This window comes from Tachypleus tridentatus, chromosome 4 (genome assembly GCF_004210375.1).
Source record: "Tachypleus tridentatus isolate NWPU-2018 chromosome 4, ASM421037v1, whole genome shotgun sequence".
NCBI lineage: Eukaryota > Metazoa > Arthropoda > Merostomata > Xiphosura > Limulidae > Tachypleus > Tachypleus tridentatus.
The window spans coordinates 48,595,855-48,616,838 of NC_134828.1; the positions used below are offsets into that span (position 1 = coordinate 48,595,855).

At 37.2% G+C, this 20,984-nt stretch overlaps 1 protein-coding gene across 4 annotated transcripts in view; it reads left to right on the forward strand.

The window, feature by feature from the left end:
• Window positions 1-20,984, forward strand: part of NANS (N-acetylneuraminic acid synthase) — an 88,009-nt gene that overhangs the window by 31,869 nt on the left and 35,156 nt on the right. For 3 of the 4 annotated variants that reach the window (XM_076498293.1, XM_076498294.1, XM_076498296.1), the window contains exon 3: window positions 121-336. In XM_076498293.1, the coding sequence (XP_076354408.1) occupies window positions 121-336 (216 nt within the window). Of the gene's footprint in view, window positions 1-120; window positions 337-20,984 lie in introns of those variants that run through there. The other variant, XR_013027508.1, reaches the window with a different exon arrangement.

The following is a 20,984-nucleotide window of genomic DNA, read 5'->3' on the forward strand; positions in this document are numbered from 1 at the left end:
ATACTAATATATTGCAATTAAAGAATTATAATAATATCTATCTCTATTTTCAATAGTGAAATGCTGCTATGTTTAAAGTTACTAAAATTGTATATTAAAATGAAACTTTTTGTACATTAGAGGTGTGGAGCTAACTGTGTGAAATTCCAGAAATCGAACCTAAATAGCCGATTTAATAAAGCAGCTCTTGACAGACCTTACACAAGCCACCATTCCTGGGGAAATACATATGGACAACACAGAGCTCACTTAGAATTCAGTGAAAACCAGTTCAAAGAATTAAAAAACCATGCAGAACGACATGAAATAATCTTCTCTGCTTCTGGGATGGACAAGGTTAGTTTACAATCAAGTGGTTCAAGGTGTTAACAGTCAAAACTTGTAATTATGTAATGAATGATCTATTTTTGATAGGCAGACAGTTTGGTGTATGTTAAGTTTTGTGCTTAAGGTTTGTTGACGGTTCAAAATATGAAATATTGGTTTTGCATATATGGTGGATTCATACATTTTTAGTTATTTTTAACAAAAACAGGTTTGTCTTCCCATCTATTACTATTTCTAACCTTCTTGTTTTATCCTGCAAAATAGTTATAAAAGGAAATTACTCTGTCATACCTTGTGGTTTTCCATTACTTGTAATAAATGGCATTTTTAAACAGTATTATATTGTCACAAACTTGTACATAATTTCTATGACTTTAAAGACAAGATGTGAGAAAAATCTATCAATCTATAAGTTTGTTTGATACTTTAACAGAATTTTTTGTTATAGGTCTAAAAGCATGTGAAACTGTATTGCAAGACATTAAATCATAAAGGTGAGAAGGCCTTGATGTTGGTTGTATAAAATAGATTAGCAGAAATGTGATGAAAGAGTAATCATATTATTTTTAGAGTAATACATACAAATTACTTGTATCTGATTCCACAAATTATTTAGAGTCTATTAAATTTATGTAGATACTATGATTAAATCAACTATTGCTAAAATACTTGATGAGGAGAAACCCACTTGAAATAAAAATGTATCTGTTTTTTAAAAAAATAACCTCACACAAAAAGATATTAATTTTATAAAAAACTTAAAACAAGAAACAACATAAAAATTCTAAAAGTAGAGAAAGGCAATGCTATAGTTATAATGAACACAAATATATACATTCAAAAAGGAACATCTTGTTAGATACAAACAAATTTAAATTACTAAACACAAATCCAACAAAACTGCACAAAAACTAGTTAAAAAAATACTACCACAAATGAAAAAAACCAACACAATCTCAAACATTTATTCTTACCTACGAAAGACCGACTCACACACTTCACAACTATATGGCATCTCCAAACCTCACAAACCTGATTGTCCACTATGACCCATAATGTCAACCTATGAATTATTTAACTACAACCTCAATAGACTCTTTCAACTTTAAATATATTCTTAATCAACTAATTCATAGAGCCTTAATGGCCAGTTTTGATGTAATCTCCCTCTTCACAGAAGTCCCAACAACTGAAACCTGCAAGATAGTTTTAGAACTTTATATCCAAGACCCCAACCCATTTATACACATCCCCAAGCAGCAAATTAGCAACCCTTATAGAATTAACTATCACCAAAACTAACTTTATGTTCAATAACCAAAACTACCCACAAATAAATGGCCTAAGTATGAGGAATCCCATGTCACCAGTTCTAGCCAACATTTTTATAACAGATTGAATCACAAGCGATCAATTCAGCCTTACACCCACCACTACACTGATACAGGTATGTAGATGACACAATTGCTGGATTCGCAACTACAGAATACACACTTTTTCAATCTCGTTAACTCGACACACCTCAACTTTAATTTCACCTGTGAACAGAAAAAAACTAACCAAATAGCATTTTTTAACCTCAAACTCACTAGAACTGATACACAATTCAAAACAGAAATCCACAGAAAAATTACCCATACTGGATTATACATTCCCTGGGGTTCAGCAAATGAAACAAAACAAAGCTCAACATATTAAGAAACACAGCTACAAAACTATGCTCTCCCAATAAAATTAACAATGAAATCAACAAAATAAAACAACATTTCATCAACATCAACAAATTTCCTCAAAAAAACCATGGAAAAAATTATATGCACATACCTAGACCAACAACAAACAAACAATAAATCCTGAGATACAACAAAGTATAAAACCTTATAATGCTGCATGTCATATGTTCCCGACATGAGCGAAAAATAACCAACATTTGGAAAAAACTTAAAACACAACATTTCACTAAACACCAAATTTATTCAAAAACTAGGTAAAAAAACTGAAATCCATGCTATGTAAAAACTACACTGACAAATACAACACCAATATAATTTATAAAATACAATGCAACAACTGTCATGACTTCTATATTGGAGAAATAAGCAGAAAAATGGAAACTAGATTTAAAGAACACAAAAAACACCTTCACACGTTTTTGAAGACTGGAAATCACATAAACACAATGTAACCATAGAAAACACCCACCAGGGAAACAAATATAAATAAACACAAAATCGAAGAATTCCTACTTATACAGCAACTAAAAGAAAAATTAAAGCAATGTAAAGGAACACCTTTATACCTATACTAATTAATAACCTAACGTCTATCTGCATGCTCCCTTTAATCCCGTACACATTTATACTCTTATTCCTAAGACGTGCCCATCAACAGTCACATCCAAACTCTCTCTTTCTTACCCTGAAGATGACCTAGGAAGGCCAAAATGTTGTTCCCTCCTTATCAATAAAAGTGTTAACACCCATATCAGCTGTTCTGAGATACATTATTACTAAAATAATTGCTAGTCAAAATTAGAGTGCAGTTATTACTGTCTTTTTTTTATTTCAACAATTTATTGATCAAAATTATGATTACATCCACTGTTGTGAAAATAATTATCGTATTGTTTATGATTATTCCAGAAACTGAAGTAATCAAAATAGTGTTGTTATACTCATTTGCTGTTAAGAGCAAAACTACATAATGAGCTGTATTTGCCTTACCCAGTCTCAGCCTCAAAACTTATTTTTCCAGTACAATACTTACACCATCTTCAATATTAATTTCTTCTCCAGTGTTGCCTGCTAGATGCAAAATTTTTCTTTACACATTCCATAAGCCTTCTGCACTTCTCTGTTAGAATCCAGCATGTCTGATGCTAATCACCATGCATCACTTCATAACCAGTAGGAGTGTGACCTACTCACGTGATGCATGTTAATTCTTTTATATACCTTACTACTAAATTATGATTTCTCATTTGGTAGCATTTGTGCTCATGCATGTTTCTTTGTTTAAAGTTTCACATTTGGCATAAATATACTCCTAAAGTGGTTTTCATTTAAATTACTTTTAAATTTATTCTGAGTGTTTCTTTAATTTAATCCAAGTTTATTACATTTACATTATTGTTTATGATTTTAGTTTTGTTAGACTTTTCATGATTTATAAGATCATATTACCAATTTAAAGTCACACCTGCAACTAGTGCTTTGTAATAGGTTTCAAGTGTAGTGACCTGGTGGGGGATTTATCAATATTTGTTCATAGAGGATTTGACCATTACTTGGGTAAACCTCTTTCTCTGAACTCTGCCCCACTTTCTCCTAAACATGCTGAGCATTTTAGAAGAACTTGAATCACCTATTTCCATATTCTGAATTTGTCATGCCTTCCCATGTTCCTCTTAAGGATTCAATTAGGCCTACTTTGATATTTTTGGACTTTGTTCCTCAGTAATCCGATATTTAAGCCCTGTTTGATTTTATAGATATTCAAGTAAGTGCTGTACATGTACAAGCTCTAGCTTGTTGTCATTCTGAATTCTCTTCAGGGGTTTGCAGAGTTTGGAGTAGCTAGTTCCTTAATTGAGTTTTTGAGTATAACACTTTTTTGTAATGGGTAATTTTGAGAAGGGCAGCATTCTTGAATCTTGGGAGCCCAAGAGATAGATTAGTTCTGTTACATAATTTCACTTGGCCTTTCTTTTCTCCCGCATTCACCTCGTTCCTGTTCCTCCTCCGGTCATTTCTGGCCTCCCAAATTTTGTAGTTTGCTGTTAGTCCTTTGGGTGCTGTTTTCAAAGCAACTGGTAGTTTGGTGACTTCTGGTGTGGGGTCTGGTTTGTTGCAAACATACTCATATCCGCATGGTAATGTTTCGTATATGTACTCTCCACACTAAGGTTTGGTTTTGCATGGTTGTTGTGCCATTTGGCCTATTTTTGGCTTTGCTCTACATTGTAAAAACGTTCTTACTCTATCAGATCTGATATGACAATGGTTTTTTCAGCTTTCATATTTGTAGATAATTTCTCACAGATCCTTGGGTTCTGAGGTGATTGAATTTGGTCTGGTCCTTTTTAGATTTCCCTCTTCAGTTTTCTGTTTTCTGTAAGTGTATTTAGGAGGTATTTTGGAATTTGCTTTGCAAGGTGCCATCATATGGGAAAGTCTCTGTATTTGAGGTTCTTATTTTCAACTGTTTGTTGCCACCTTAAAGGACTGCTGCATTATCATATCACTCAGTCAATTCTGTGCCATTTATTGGTTCTTTCACATTTTACCATGGAGTCATAATTAACCTTTGTTGGGTTTTACTCCTTGGTTGTGGAGGAATGCAGTATTGTGTCAGGTGCATTCCTCCTCATTAAGTTCTACCCTACATTCTGATATTCATTAGATCTGTAGGGTTATGTGTTTTCAGTCTAGACTCAATTGGACCTTTCCTTAGATCATTATAATTTGGATGGTCCAGGTTTTTGCCCATCTTATTCCTTTCCAGTTGCTGTCATTTCCACCATGGCATGAACATCTAGTTTCCTTACAAACAAATCCTGCCTCTTCTTACTTATTTCTTCCAAGAGTAGAGGCTTGGGTTGATTGGGTGGTAAAGGTGGAAACTTGATTTCACCCCGACACCATACTTTGTTCATCCTGGAGGGTATTGTTTTATTCCTTAACCAGTTGAGTAAATTTCTTTTCCATTTCTTTGTTTAGGGCTAGGATGATTCTAGTTTGCAGCTTCTCCTCTCATTTTGTGTGAGGTTCTCTTGTTTGATGATGTGGACTTCATGAGAATCCCTCATCCATCTTGGTCAAGTTCTTATGTATTGTCTTATGCAAGTTTGTTGGCCCAGAGAAGCCTAATTTGGGATCCCTTGGATGCTCCCTTGATCCTTCCTTTCTTGCTTTCTAATCGACTTTGCCTGTTTAGTTGGTGATGTCTTTTTCAGGATCCTATCACCTTTCCTACCCTGTAGGATCCGAGCAGTTCATTGGACTTTGATCCCCTTAATTCAGGTCCTGTTTTTCAATTACTTGTGTCTAGTCTTCTCCATCTTCAGACAAGTGGGCAATCATTTATGAGATGTGTGGTGTGGGCAACAGGCATCATATTCTTGTGCTGGCTTATCATATTGCAGATGCACTGTATATTGTTACATATCATTTATCACTGCCCAGTCAGAACTTTTCTCTGTTATGGGTCATGTATGATGACTTCTGTGGTAACTACACTCATTTTTGGACTGGCATTGGCACTTTATGCTTTCTGTTGGATGATCTGGTTATTTTTCCAATTCCTACATCTTCTTTTGCTCAGTTTTCATCCTTATATACACGTTTGTCTTGTTCTGGCTCCATCATTCAGTCTTCCATACCAATTCAATATCTTATTAGGGAAACTGCTTGGTTGGGTTGTATTATCAAAATGAAGAAGTCTATTATCCACTGTACCCAGTATCTTTCTACCATTCCTTTGAAAATATTTTTCAACTCGCAACCCAGTTGAGCCTAATCTTTTCTTCTGCATTTGTGAGCCATGGAGTTTTTAGTTCAGAGGTTGCTATCAGCACTTTCTCTTCCTACAAGAGAGGCTCTGTATCTTTTAGGGATTTAGGCATCACTGGAGGCTCTTATCCATCAGAGCCATGCTCACATGCCTTCCTTACAGTGAATAATACAGTAGCATTTCATCACAGGGACCCTCTGAATTTACAGACATCCCTTTCTGTCTCCTTCCAGTCTGACCTTGTCTGGTGTTTAGACAAAACAACACAGGTGGTAGATCCTATTTCTCCTCCCCATACAGATATCCATGTCTTCACAAATGCTTCATTGTTAAGATGGCATTGATGCTGCAGTATAGAGGAGATCTAGGGACCTTTAGTCTCTGAAGGAGTTATATCTTCATATCAACCTTTTGGAACTTCTTGCTGTTCATTGGGCAATGGTTCAGTTTCTTTTGTCTCTGGGGGCATGATGTTTATGATTCATTCTTTCAACTCAACAGTTATATTTTATACCACCTGACAAGGGAGGCACTCAATCCCTCTTCTTATGTTCCTGCACTCCTCTTCTGGGCTCTCAGCCATCAAACTCATTTGCTGGCTTGTTACATACCAACTGCCCTCTATCTTGTTGCAGTTTGTATGCCCCATCCTACCCATGGAGTGGCTTTTTCACCAGTCGGTATTCTAATAACTATGTTCTCAGTTGGATACTTCCCAGTGGTATGCATCTGCCACTCAATTGAATGTCAAACTTCCTCTTTTGGTTCCCAGTTTCACATTCTTTTGCTTTGGTTTTTGAATGCATTTGTCTAAAACTGGAATGACATTTATCATTATACTTACCCTCCCAGCTGTTTTCTATTCATGTAATTTCTCATCCTTTTCACTATGCATTGAGTCATTCTTGTGGCTCCTTTCTGGCCAACTCAACCATGGTTTCTGTTCTTTCTCTAGGAACTACTTCCATTGCCTCTTTCTCTCTCCTGATCATTTGCTGTGGCTTTAACCATTTGTTCATGGACTTTGGCATCATGTATAGCTTTTTTCCAGTTTCTTGTGAAGGATTCAGGATTAACCATACATATAACATCCCTGTGATCAAACTCAGTCCATTTCTCATTATTGTTTGTGTATTAATGTGAGTGAAGAATATTCTGTTGTTGGACTATCTGGCATGATATCTCCTTCTTCTTGCTCTCCCCTACTCAGATGTCTATCAGCTTGGCATTGTCGTGTGGTTAAGGTGCTTAACTAGTAATCTGGTGATTGTGGGTTTGAATCCACATCATACCAAACTTGCTTGCCCCTTTCAACAGTGGGGCATAATTTTGTGACAGTCAATTTTACTCTTCATTGGCAAAAGAGTTGGCAGTGGGTGGTTATGACTAGCTGCTTTTCCTTTAGTCTTACACTGTCTAGTGTGTCCTTCTTTTTCAGCTCTCTCTGTAGAGGCAGCCATGATTTGATATAAAACACATGGCTATCTCAGAAGCTCAAGCTTTTAGTATAAACATTATGTTGTCTTTCCCATAGCATCAGGATAAAATTTCTAAGGTTGCCATGTATCTTCCTCAGTTTTTGCTAAGTTCAAAAGACACATTTATCAATGGTAATGACTTACATATTGGCAAAGGTCTAATGAGAGGAGGTAGAACCCATTTCAATCAGTAATGTCAACCATAACTCATTTTATTGACCTGGCTTTCTTGTAGAGGTTTTTTTTCTTTCATTTTCCACAACCACCTTATTTAAGGTGACCTTATCAACTACCATTTAATTATCATCACAACATATTTTTGAGTCCCCAATGCTCTCCAATCTTTCCAAGTTGCTTTGGATACTTTATCCCAAATGGCTGTTCTGGTTACCTACTAGGAAGATTATGGTTACATTACATGTTCTGATTCCATATCTGTTTGTAACCTGACTCTTATATGCCATGTTGCCCCTTTACTTATGGCTGCTAACCAATGGTTATCACTGGTTGGAGTGATTAGCTCTGTTTGTCCACTCCCTCGGTGTGGATTCCTGTACGTGGTGAGGGGATCTCCCAGGGAAGGTTCTGTTCTTTATGGTTAGCTCCTCTGGGATCTAAACATCCACCCACATGTTTGCCTTGTGTGGCGACCCGTGAAGGGGAGGAGAGGATCCTAATGGTTGAGGGGTCCAACCCTAACAAACCACTTTGGCCTTTAATTCCTGTAGACGGAGGGCCTTTTGGTGTCCCCCCTTGGGTCAATCAGCTGGTCCACTTGGGCTAGATTCAACCAGGTACCAGTGTTGGAAGTTTTCAACGGGTGTTCTGGACATTGTGCCTGATACTAGTGTTTGGGTATAGTGCTCATGAAGCCCTGGTGTTGCTGCAATGTCCTTGCCTGACGTTGTAGTGCATCTCCTCGTAGGGCTCCATGGTGGGTGAGGTCAGTGGGCAGCAAAATTTTATTTTTTTCTATGAATTTTCCTACGAAGAATGTAAATAAAATAGTGAAAAAACAGTCAATAGGTAAATGACCACGTCAGCAATCTTCAACATCTGTACCACCAGTTGTACCTCATTTTCTCATCCTACATTCTCTTTCAGAGAAGCCTTTAGGGCAAATGTCCCCCTTTTTTATTCAGAAGGGACTAGAGGAACTTGCTGGCTCTCCAAAGTCAGTAAAGAAGCTTCAACCTGGAGACATATTGGTTGAAACATCCACATCCCAACACAGTGAACTCCTCTTGAATTCAAAGGCAATTGGGTATGTACCTCATGCTACCTTGAATTCATCTCAAAGACTTGTTGTTGAGAGGGATTTGAAGAACGTCCCCGAGTCAGAGATTCTCGCTGGTTTCTCCACTCAAGGAGTTTCTGCAGTGAGGTGCATCTCCACTCGCAAAGATGGATTTACACTGCTGACAAATATCCTTGTTTTGACATACATCACCACGTGCACCTGCCACCATCAAGGCAGGTTATCTACATTGCAGGGTACGACCGTACATTCCAAATCCTCTCCAATGTTTCCATTGTCAGAGGTTTGGCCACTCAAAGACGTCATGTCGTGATTCCCTGACATGTGCTTGTTGTGGTGGCAAGGACCATGATGCCTATGAGTGTGACACGGACCCACATTGTGTCAACTGCAATGGTTCTCACCTTTTTTACTTTTGTTCTTACCTAAAATGGTTGGAGGAAAAAGAGATGCAGCATTAGAAAACGACTCGTAACATTAGTTATCCTGAAGTTCGGAAATTGCAGTCCGCCACTTCATCTCGGACGTATGCTCCTGCACTTTGTTCCACAACTACAATGGGAGTGCAGACAGATCTCTCTGTGCCTCCAAGAGAATTGTTTTCAAAACAAATGAAAAGCCTTTTGACCTCCATGGTTAAAGTTGATGATTCAACTTCTACACCCATCTTTGTTCCTTCCATACATTCCAACAAACCACAAGATCCATATCCTTTGGTTTCAAATACAGGCATTTCTTCAGATACATCTTTTTCTCTCATCCCAAGATGCAAAACAATCATTTGTTCACATCCTCAGTCACTGGAATTCCCTTCAAACAACAAAGATCGGCCAAATCAACTCAGGGCAGGATCCATGGAGGTCGATAGACCTCCTTCGAACAAGGACAGTAAGGAAAAAGACGTACTCATAAATAGAAGGGTTCTTCACCCACTTTGCCTACCCGTTATTAAAAATGGCTACCTTGATACAATGGAACTCTGTGGGCTCTGCCATGGTTTATTGCAGTTCAGTGGTTGTGCGCAGAATCCCCTCTACAGCTTCTCTGTTCACTGCTGAACTGTACACCATATCTCTTGCCCTGGATCATATTGAAGCTGAGCTGTTATCCAACTGCACTATTTACACTGACTCGCTTAGTTCTCTACTGGCCCTGGAATAGCTTCACGTTGGCTTGCACCCTGTTCTCGCTGATATTCAAAACTGACTGGCCCATTTCTTATTAACATCTACTTCTATCCAGTTTTTCTGGATACTAGGCCACGTTGGTATTCGCAGAAACGAGCTTGCAGACATGGCAGCTAAATCTATCTGCTCTGGCACCATCACTACTGTGCCTATTCCATACATGGACTATGGTCCTGTATTCAAGGCTCAGCTCTGTGCCAGCTGGTAGTCAACTTGGAGTGAGCAATGTGACAACAAGCTTTTCCAAATAAAACCCTATATTAGACTTTGGCCATCTAGCTTCCGTAGGGTTTGGAAGGAGGAAGTTGTTCTAACTAGACTACGCATTGGTCACAGTTTTTTAACTCATCGTTTTCTTTTATCTGGAACTGATGCACCAGTGTGTAGTTTGTGTAACACTGAAATCACTGTAAGCCACATTTTACTTTCTTGCCATCGTTACGACTCTCAACGACGGCACTATTTTAAACATGTTCTGTCCCAGGGTTTGTCTGTAACATTAGACAGTGTTATTGGTGATGATATCACTTTCCATCTTGATAAAGTTTTTCGTTTTTTAAAGGCCATTAATCTTTTTAATGCCATTTAAGTGTTTGATATTTATTCATTACACCTTTTTAATTGTGGTTCTGTTTTAGAAGTCTCGGTCTCTCTAGTTCGATTTGAAATTGGAAAATGGCCATAACATTAAATAACTTGACACCAGGACTGGAGAGGCCAACTTCAGGTGACTAACGCTGCTGTTTGAACTATCCATTGGAACTACCCGTTAGTCGTCCTGGCAAGTTGTTATTACAATTTTGCTGCATGTCATTTAATACTTTTATTACTTTACTTTTTGATACTGGCCATAATGACACACAACCCGGAACCAGGACTGGAAAGGCTAACTTCAGGTGGTTCTTGTACTTACCTGTTAGTCTTCCTGGCAGGTTATGATCATTACCATTGTGCTAGAGAAAGTCCTTTACAACTTCTCTTACTCTGCTTTCTCTCTTAACATTGTAGACTAGGTATCAACATTAGTTTTATGCTTTTTCTGTTTTTCAATGCTGATTTGTTTTACCTTCATTTCCTTTTATGTATTTTACTGCATTTAATTTATTTTTATCTTTTTACTGGACGTTTGGCTGCTGCTTTGTGACATGAAACACTAAATCAACCAACCAACCGTTTGTTCACAGACCACTTTCTCATTCTTTCTATGTTCTCAGATGAGTTTTTTTTTTTTTATCTAACACACTATCAGACAAGAAAGGGGTTGCATCCTTTTCTACTCATTCATCTGTTTGCCATTTCTCTTTTCTGTGTTGAGTCCGGAAGTTTCGTACTTCCATCACGGAACCCTTCATAATTGGAAAAATAAAATATGATTTTTTCAAATTCACAACATAAGTAGATATTTTATCAGTGCACAAAATGAACCATGCATCAGTTAGTTGCACACAGTATCACATGTTCAAAGAACAAAACCAAGAAAACATGAATTTCACACAGAAACAAAAACATAACTCAATGAATATTTACTGCAAATCAATGTGATTTTTGCTGTTGCCTTTCAGAGACAAATTCAGAAGTGCGCGGCTTCACCGTGGCAAGTACCACTCTTGTAACATTTTTGCAACAAAGTCTGTTCCTTTTCTTCGTTCTTATGTCTACCATCCTCGAAAAGGATTGTTCGCAAAGATAAGTTGTGACAAATGGTATGAGTATCTCAAGGGCTTTCTTAGCAATAAGAGGGTACGCTACGATTTGGTGACACCAAAACATTGAGAGCGTTGTTGTTTTGAGAAGTTGTTGTTGAACCTGGCTCTGCTGAAGTTCAATGATTTCTTCAAGGTATTCATCATTAACATCTGCTGTCACAACACTAAACGTGAACAGCTGTCTCACCCATGCTGGATATGACTCTCAGGTGGGGAAGTATCCGTCAAGAGACTTTGCGAACTCATCTAAGTGCATGGCAATTGCTTGCTTCAGTTCCCCGGGTACAGAAATGTCTCTGATTTCAGACACATCTTTGATCTTACTTACGCAGCAGGGGAAAGTTTGCAAAGTTATCATTCTCTGTTCGTCATTTCCATAACAGTAGCTCTTTTGTTTGCTTCGATGATGTTGACTCCACCGCCTTGCATCTGTTGATAGAGACCATTGAAGATATTGGCCGTGCATGCAAATATGTTGGTGCTCTCGCAAAAACAGGGCTAATTCCACATGCATAGCAAAAACATGATTCAGCACCTTTCCCCAGGATAACCACCGAACATTAGAATGGTACAGAAGTACCTCGAATTCAGAGCCCATTTCATTACACAGCTCTTTGAAGATGCAGTGCTTCAGGACACTATTTCGTACAAAGTTCACGCATTCCACTACAATTTTTAATACTTCTGCAAGTTTTGAAGGCAAGGTTTTTGTTGCCAATGCATGCCTGTGCAGAATTGTGCATTACAATGATGTGTGGTGCATTGGCTTTCATCAGCGCACCAAAACCAGAGCTCCGTCCCAGCATGACTGGAGCTCCATCTGAACAAACTGCATATCCCATGAAAGATCGTTGTCTCTAAAGAAGTCGTACACAAGTTTCTTCACATCGGCTGCCTTAGTTGTTGTTGTAAGAGGCTTGCAAAATAAAAAAGATTCTTTTATCTCGTCATTCTTCACATAGTGCACAAATGCAACAAGCTGGCTTGGATTGGAAACATCAGTGGTCACGTCTAGTTGAAGGCTGAATTTTGCTGGGCTTGAAATTAGATCTGCAACTACTTGAGCCAAGATGTCATCGCTGCTGCTGATGTTGTCATTTGAAAGAGGAATTTGGAATAAATTATATTTAGCAGCTTTTCCCAGCATGATATTCGCCATCTTCAATGCAGCTGATTTCAGGAGTGCTTCACCAATGGTGTGTTGTTTGCCCTGCTTTGCAACTTTGTACGATACTGTGAGGATCGGTTTGTCGATGGGTACAAAGCTGAGAACAGGCAAAGTAGCCTTTTCATCGAACCTGGCTCTCTTTACCTTGAATTCAGCAAGCATTGTGTTCTTGTATTTCCCATCTCCATGCAGCATTAGGGAGTGTTCTCTTAGTTTTGCCAGTGCTAGACTAGAATTACTCAACTTGGCATTGCAAATCATGGATTGAGGACACTGAGTCCCATCATGTTCCATTATACACACGTGAATCCATATTGTGCGTATTCGTCCGACCACTTTCTGTTTTTGCTCGACGTAGTTAGGATTGAAAAATTAGGAAAAAATCACAAATGACGCACAATTACAACAGTCACAAGTCGACTGTTAAGCACACTAAGTTTCCTGCAGCACAGATATTAAGGCCAAGTGATGTGACGTTATCAGCCGCAGCCAATGATGGCCTTGATGTCATGAATCATATGAGTATGGTGAACGGAACAGACTCACACACAGTGTGTGTGTCTTGTCCTCCGCCAAACCCATGAGACTGACTCACTAAACCCCTGGGGTTTGATTGAACCCAGGTTAAGAACCACTGCTTTGTATGATGATAATAGCTAAGCTAGTGATATCATAGAGAAAAATAATACAGACATTTACCTTAAAAAAACTTTTATTTGTATAAGAGGTCATGCAAATAAAACATGAAAACTATATGATGGAAAGTATTTTTAAACTTAAAATTAAAATAATATTGCACTCAAATTATTAAAATAATTTGTTTAATAATTTGAGTGCAGTTAACTACTATAGGTTAAAAATATTTTTACCAGAAAGATGTAATTGAAATAATGTCATTATTTGTATACAGAATACTTATAATCTTTAACAGAATGTTATGAGGTTTTGTGAGAAATTCTCTGATTAAGGTAAATTGCATTGATACATTATGATGTCATTATGCAACTATATTTCTCTACCAATAGGAAGACAGCACAACCTCCATGTGCAGTAACTCCCACTGTCTCCTCACTCATGATAACTATTCTTTCCCTTATCAATACATTGAGCATACATACTTCAGTTTCTTCTCTGACTTCAATTTGGTGAGATTTATGCTCATTAATGGAACTTTGGTTTTCATTTTACATTGGCTCTGTTTTAAAAGCATTGTTTATTGTCTTGATTTTTGAAGCAGCTGTCTTTTTCTAATAAAATAAAACATCTTAAACAATAATTTATTTGTAAAGTTTAAAAATATAAGGTAAAAAACTTTAAAACTACATGTTGTCTCATTCTATAAATTTTATTTAAAATGTTTTGCACAAGAATTGTCTTTTCTTACATGTTGACTGTAAACTTAGTCATGGGTGAGTGTTGATGTTACACACACACAAGAACTATTTCTACTATGGCTTTTAGAGGCTTATTAACTGTAAGGAAGATTGCAAGTTTTGTTCTAGTTGTTTTGGATTACCACATGCTTACTAGGCCTCCTACTCCTGTCCCTTCAGCCAAAGTTCTTTCTCTTCAGTTGTGAATGGCCTATTGGACTATAAATTTAATCTTATTTGCTTTGGGTAGTGACTTACTTTTACAGGAATAACTGTAACTTTCCAGTCTCTTTCTGGGAATTACTCTCATGTATTTTCCTTTTCTTATCTCTCACCTGTATCATTTAGTACTGTCCATTTTAAAACCATGAACATGATTCTTGGGATTGCCTTGCATTTTCTCTGTGCTTTTTATTAGGGTTCATACCTGCTCCTTTCTCTAACAGCTCCTCACTTAGACCCAAGTTTCTTGTCACCCAATCATTCATAAATCTTTTGACCCGTGTTGAAGACATTCATTTTGTCCTTTCTAGATTTCCTATCTTTGGTATTTACTTAGCCTGCTTTGGAATCATGTCTTTTATGTTCTATTTTGCTCTGTTTCCCAATTTGTGTTTTCATCTTTTTGTCTCCACTCTCGTCCATCCAACTTTTGCCTAAGTCACTTTATTGGGTTCCAAGAGAGTATTCTGAAGACATGTTTCCTTTTTTTGCCAGCTTAGTGTGTTACTCTTCTTCTTTCCTCTCTTAATTAGTTCCCTTGCTGTTAGGGCTTGTTCGATTAATTCAAATCTCTCTTTATTATACACCTTCTTTCTCCAAGGGCACATGGTCTTCATTGGGCTCCCTTTCTTCATCTGGATGTCTTCAGTAGTTTACTTCTCTTACTGAAGCTCCATAACTTCTGTACTCATTATCTTTCCAGATTTTTCTTCTTTCTTGACTTTACTCTTTGACTCCTTTTCTTCATCTTTGATTAGTCTACCTCTAACTTTCCCATTCCAGACTGCAAGTCTTCCCCTTAAAATCACTAATCACTCTTCTTGCCAGTAGCTATTCTTTTATGTCATGCCCTATAAGTACATGTCTTTCCTCTTTGCCAGTTGTTGGTTTCAGTTTCTCTCCTCACTTCCTACTTCTTTTTTTTCTTTCTCAGACTTATACATGGTATTTTTCTTACCCATTCTGTGGTTATTCTTAGTCAGTGTGTCAGACACATTCCTATTTCCCCTTACTTCAGACATTTTGTAAATTTTTTACATCAGATTTTCAACATCCAATTCCTTTATCTTCTATTCAACATGGGATCAGCTTCTTTTATATACATTTGTATTGTGAGGGTTTTTATTTACTATCTTTACTACCTAGAGCATAAAGTAGATGTCAGAAGACATAATACAATCAAACATAAGAGTAGCACATACAGTGAGAGCAGGAAATCAACCTAAATAGAAGGAAACTAAAATTATCAGCATATGGATGGAAAAACAGCAAAGGAAAGCTGTAGAAGCCGACTGAATATCGTTATAGAAAACATAAACACCAAGGTGGGAGACAACAAGTGGACAGAAACAGTAGTAAACCTAGTGAGATGAGAGCAAGATTATGATTGGTTGTTTGGTAATTCACAAACAACAGTAATGAACCAATCAGGGAGTGTTTTATGGGGTAGTGATCAGGAACCTAATCATGGGGGAAAAAAAAAATATATATATATATATACACACCATTGTAAGGCACTATGGGGCCACACTCTAAATGAATTGCAGTCAAGATGTTAAGAGGATAAATATCCTATTGTAGTCTTCTTAGTCTCATTGATACCTTAGTGTCCATTTGTAAGTATGAATAATATCATTCATTTTCTTATATGATTGGCTTCTATTGGCCCATTCTTGAGAGGTATCCTCTTTTCACACATCCCTTGTTTTGCCTGAGGTCACTTAGTTGGGTGGCTTGTTAAAATATTCAATTCATTTCTCTTGCCCACTCAATATTTAGTACGTTCGGACATTTTCTTCCTCTCATCAAAACCTTCTCCTCTTTGCCTGCGAGGTATGCAGTACCTTTATTGGATTCCATTATCCTTCATTGGGAACTTCCTCCCCTTCTTTTGAGGAATTATCATGGTGGCTGAACCATGCAAATAATACTTTGAGCATTTCATTATCTATCCCAAAACTGAATTTATCTCTTCATCATTGCATCCCTCTCTGGTTAAGCTATATCTCTGGACAGTAATGTAATATATGGGATCTGATTACAAAATGAGCATACAATTCACATCAGCATGCTCATTAAACTTCTTAATGTTCATTGGACATATTCCCATTTTCTGCCTGTTCTGGTGGATTAGTTGGTTACAGTCCATTCCAACATTTCCATTGTCACTTCTTACATCAACCTTCAAAGGGGTACCCATTCCAAGGCCCCAAGGCACTGAATCTGTTTGTTTCCATCAGGTTCCTCTTGTTGCCCATTATGTACCTAGAGTTAAGAACCTTGTAGTAGACTGTTTCTCTCAGCCAGATGAAATTCTACTCATGGAATAGTCTCTCCACCCCCATGCTGTATTTCATTGGATTTGTTTTGAGCTGGATGTGTTTCTCATAGATGTCATTGACTCCAAGCTTCTTCTGTTCTGATCCCTTGTTCCTTATCATTCAGCTGTAGCTGCCAACTCACTCAGCCAGGATTGGTTTTACCATTTTTCATAAGCCTATCATTCTCTTAGACTCCACCCTCTTTTCCTTACATTGAAACTAAACTTTCCTTCTTGAATTGTACTGTAGTTTCTCTTTGATCAATGCAGCCTTAATTTCCTATATTTCTTTGCTGAGTTTCCAGGTCCCTTTTTTATCCCTAAAGTCCCATAATGTTTGTTTGAATCTCAAATGTTCTCTTTTCCTTGGGGAATGTCATCGTTTATTTTCACATGAGATATGTCTTGACCAGCAATTGGTATTGAGCTGCACTTTGGTATCATATACTTTTTTCTTTTTACATTTCTCTCATCTTCCCACTTTGTTTCTCAACAAAAGTCACAATCTTTTGTTCATTTGTCTACCTTTCCTTTCCTCTCAGCCCCCCTACTGGAAACCATCTTTCTGCTTTTTAATTGATTGTTTCATCATTGTTATTGGTCTTTACTGTTGCTAGTTGTCGAGAGAAATTGTCCACTTAATTTCATGTTTCCCAGTACTACAGGATGTTTTTTCCCCTGTTTTCTCCACTTTATTTCATCCTTCCTTATTCACCAGTCTTTCCACTGAATTCTATGATTTATTGGTTCTTTAATTTTGTACACTTTCATTTAAATATGATTCTTGTACTTTATACCACCTTTCTCTCAAATGTCTGTGTTACTGATACTTCTCACACCATCTTCTATGACACCTGTATACTCCTCAATGTGGACCAGTCTTTCTTCCTCAGACCTAGTGCACTCAAGAGAGTAACCACATTTATTCTCCTTTCTCCCTTTCTTTTGTCTCTCACCTCTATAATCATTCAGACCCAGACTGACTCCTGTGTCCCTCTTATTATTACATGTCATGAACATCTCTTATTTGGTCCCCACCATCATCTTTTACTATTCTGGAACCCCTCTTCTTCCTTTGACTTTTCTCTTTTTATCCTTACTGGATGGATTCATGAACTCTTTCAGTTGATATATTCTTCTGTCAATGTGGATGCTTACAAGCAATTTCATATTTATTTGCATCTGATTTGTCATTTTTCTCATTCTCTTGTTTCCTGTTTTTGCCAGTCCTTAGCTGAGATTCTCCAGGTGGGCATGTAGATGATTCCACACACATTCATCACTCATTATCCACCACTTGGTTGTTTCATCTTCTGCAGGATTTCAACTTCCTGATCCCCATACTTCAATTGACTGACCATTTTTGAAGTGGATAAGTATATTTTTTTAACTTTCATTCTTTTTCAGTGGAATAGAATATTGCCAAATGGTTGTTACTATCTCTCAGGATATGTTATTCCCTAAATCTGCATTAAACCAGGATAACAGAAAGTTTTCAACCCATCTACCAGAACCTAGCTGTGTAAGGGGTTATCCATACTGCTCTGATAGTGTAACCACTATCCTACTTCTCACCTTATTGTGATAAACATAACTGGCAAGGATTCTCTACAGTCTACCACTCTAACAGCTGGGAAATAGTAAATGGAAAGAGTATCCTGTGCTCCACATGAAGAAGGGAAGAATATTGTAGACAGTTCTGGTTCTGGGTTCTGCCAGTGCCTACAACCAAATGGAATGTGTATAAGTTTACTCAGTTATCTAATACTGACTGTACCAATTCCATGAACTATCTTGGGAAAAGCTGCACCAGGAAAATGACTGACTTTGGATTGTGCTTGCCTGCTTTTAATATTAATGTTTTGTATTTACCTATTGCACTGTCTACAATAAAACCTTTTCTGGATTGTGGCCTGATAGGACCTGAGCACTTCATCTAGCCCTGCCCAATGCAAATTCTTCCCTTCTTCATGTGGAGCACAGGATACTCTTTCCATTTACTATTTCCCAGCTGTTAGAGTGGTAGACTGTAGAGAATCCTTGCCAGTTATGTTTATCACAATAAGGTGAGAAGTATGATAGTGGTTACACTATCAGAGCAGTATGGATAACCCCTTACACAGCTAGTGTGCCCTTCTGTGTAGTTGAGTACACATTGTACAGTCTGATTATACCTGATTCACACTACACTGACCACTTGTGTGCTTGGTTGCTCATGTTTATATTCTGCTTATCCTTGCAGATCTTCAAGTTCTTTGACCTTTCCTTCTCTTATACTTCAATACTAGTTTATTATAATGCTACCATTGAGAGCCATATGCAGCTGAGAGTAATATAAGTGGGAGAGCATTATAACCAGTTAGTCAAGAAGGCATTATAGTTGAACCAGTATAGATAGATTTGACTGACTACTAAAATAATCAGCCAAATAACTTTATTAACATAGGAAAAAATAGATATAAAAATAACATAGATAAGATAAAATAAGATACAGTAATATAGTTTAAAACCAATTGACATTTTCAGTAGATAATTAAATTGTAGCAAAAGAGAACAGGCTTAATGCTACTCTAATCATGTTATAATTAACATAATATCTCTGTTTCTTTCTTGTGCTTAGCAGTATCTTGGTTTCATCTTAACCAGTTCTTGAAACTTCTTGCCCTTTTCACCCTGTTAAAACATTTACACTTTAATTACATCATTTATGACCATATAGATGGAATTCCTGCTGTGTCCAACAGTAGCTAAGTTATCTGTACCATCATGTATGCAAGTGGATAGAGTATTGTTTATGTGACTTTAAAACCTGTATTTCACAAAGTGTATTGATAATGGTTTCTTGCTATTTCAACACTCAAAGTGACATTTCCAAATTCCTTTCTTACCCTAATTCTCAGGTGTGAACTTTGATATTCATGTCTCTGACTTTCTCCTTTTTTCTTTATTTTGTGACAGAGTATAATGACTTTACCTAAACTGAGAAATGGTACTATATTTTGAAGAATAAAGGCACCACAGTGTTGTATCCAAGAAAGTGTTGTAATGGATGGCATTGTATATTCTGGTTCACTTGTTCTTCTGTGGAGCTTTTGCCATCAGGTGTCATTAGAATTTGTACCTGTCCTGTTCATTCTGCTTGGGAAGTTTCAGGTTTGGTGACCATGGGGTCTGTTATTCGAATGGGTCTCACAAATATGCAGTTGATATTTGCATGACCAGTGGGAAACCTCAGAGCATTTTTTGATCTCAGTGGTTCTCCTGTCCCTTCCTTTCAGTACACTGTTGTGTATGGTACAGTTATTACCACTCCCAAATAATCATTTTATTAAGTTCCATTCCAACAACTTCTTAGTTTTTGTTTTTATTTCAGTTATCAGCCATGAGGTAATCCAATCTATAATTTCTTGATTACAAACTCTGAACATTCCTTTCTGGGCAAATTCTCATCAGGTTGGTTTCTTCACTTGCCATGTACTGGATACTATGAAATAGTTGCAGAATGTCTTTCATGACTAGATCACATTCTGCTCACAGTATGTATCTCCTTCTCCTGTTTCCTCTGGTGGTTTTCTTTTGAAGACATTTCTCATCATTGCTTAATCATCATTCTCACATTTGTGATTCTTCTCTTTGTATCATGTTTTCTTTGCCATTTTTCTTTGGCTGTCAATGCCTTCTGTGTGGTCTTTTAGTTGTCATAATGCTGGTCCTCCTTTTCACCCTTTATTTATAAACTTTAGTACTGGACTCGACTAGAGACGCTCTTTGTTGTTTTCTCTTAGCATTATCCTCTGACAGATTGTACTTTTGTTTTTTGCCATATATCAACCCAACACCTTCTTCCAATGCTAATTATACACTCTGTTCCTTCAACTTCTATTTACATTTCAGTCCTTTTATCTTCTCCTCTGAGCTTTACTTTTGGATTAGTCTAGTTCTTCGGTGAAATCAGACTTCACTATCTGGTAATCTTTTCCTTTTTTGGACATAATTATAGCTAGTTGTTCTACCCACATGGGGATGGAGGGTGTAGTTTTCAAAGTTGATTCATATTACTACTTTGCTTCTAATCATTCTCTTTAGTGTTGGATATCTCCTTTTCCTTTACCAGACTCTTCCACAGGGTTCAGCTGTCTCTATGTTTGCCAACTTTGGGGCAGTCTTGTCTTCACCATTTTACCTTCACAATACTGAAAGAGGTTTTATCTCCTATTTTCTTGACTTTATTCAGATTCTTTCTTATCCATACATGTACATATGCTTTGTTCCTGTGCCTGACTGGGACCTCAGTTTCATCATATATACTCTTACCCATGCCCATTTATGCCATTGGCAACCTGCAATTTCTACTACCTTGTTTTTCATATAAGCAACTTTTCTTGTACCCTTTTCCTTATCCACTTATTTGTATTTTTCCTGTCCAGTCCTTTC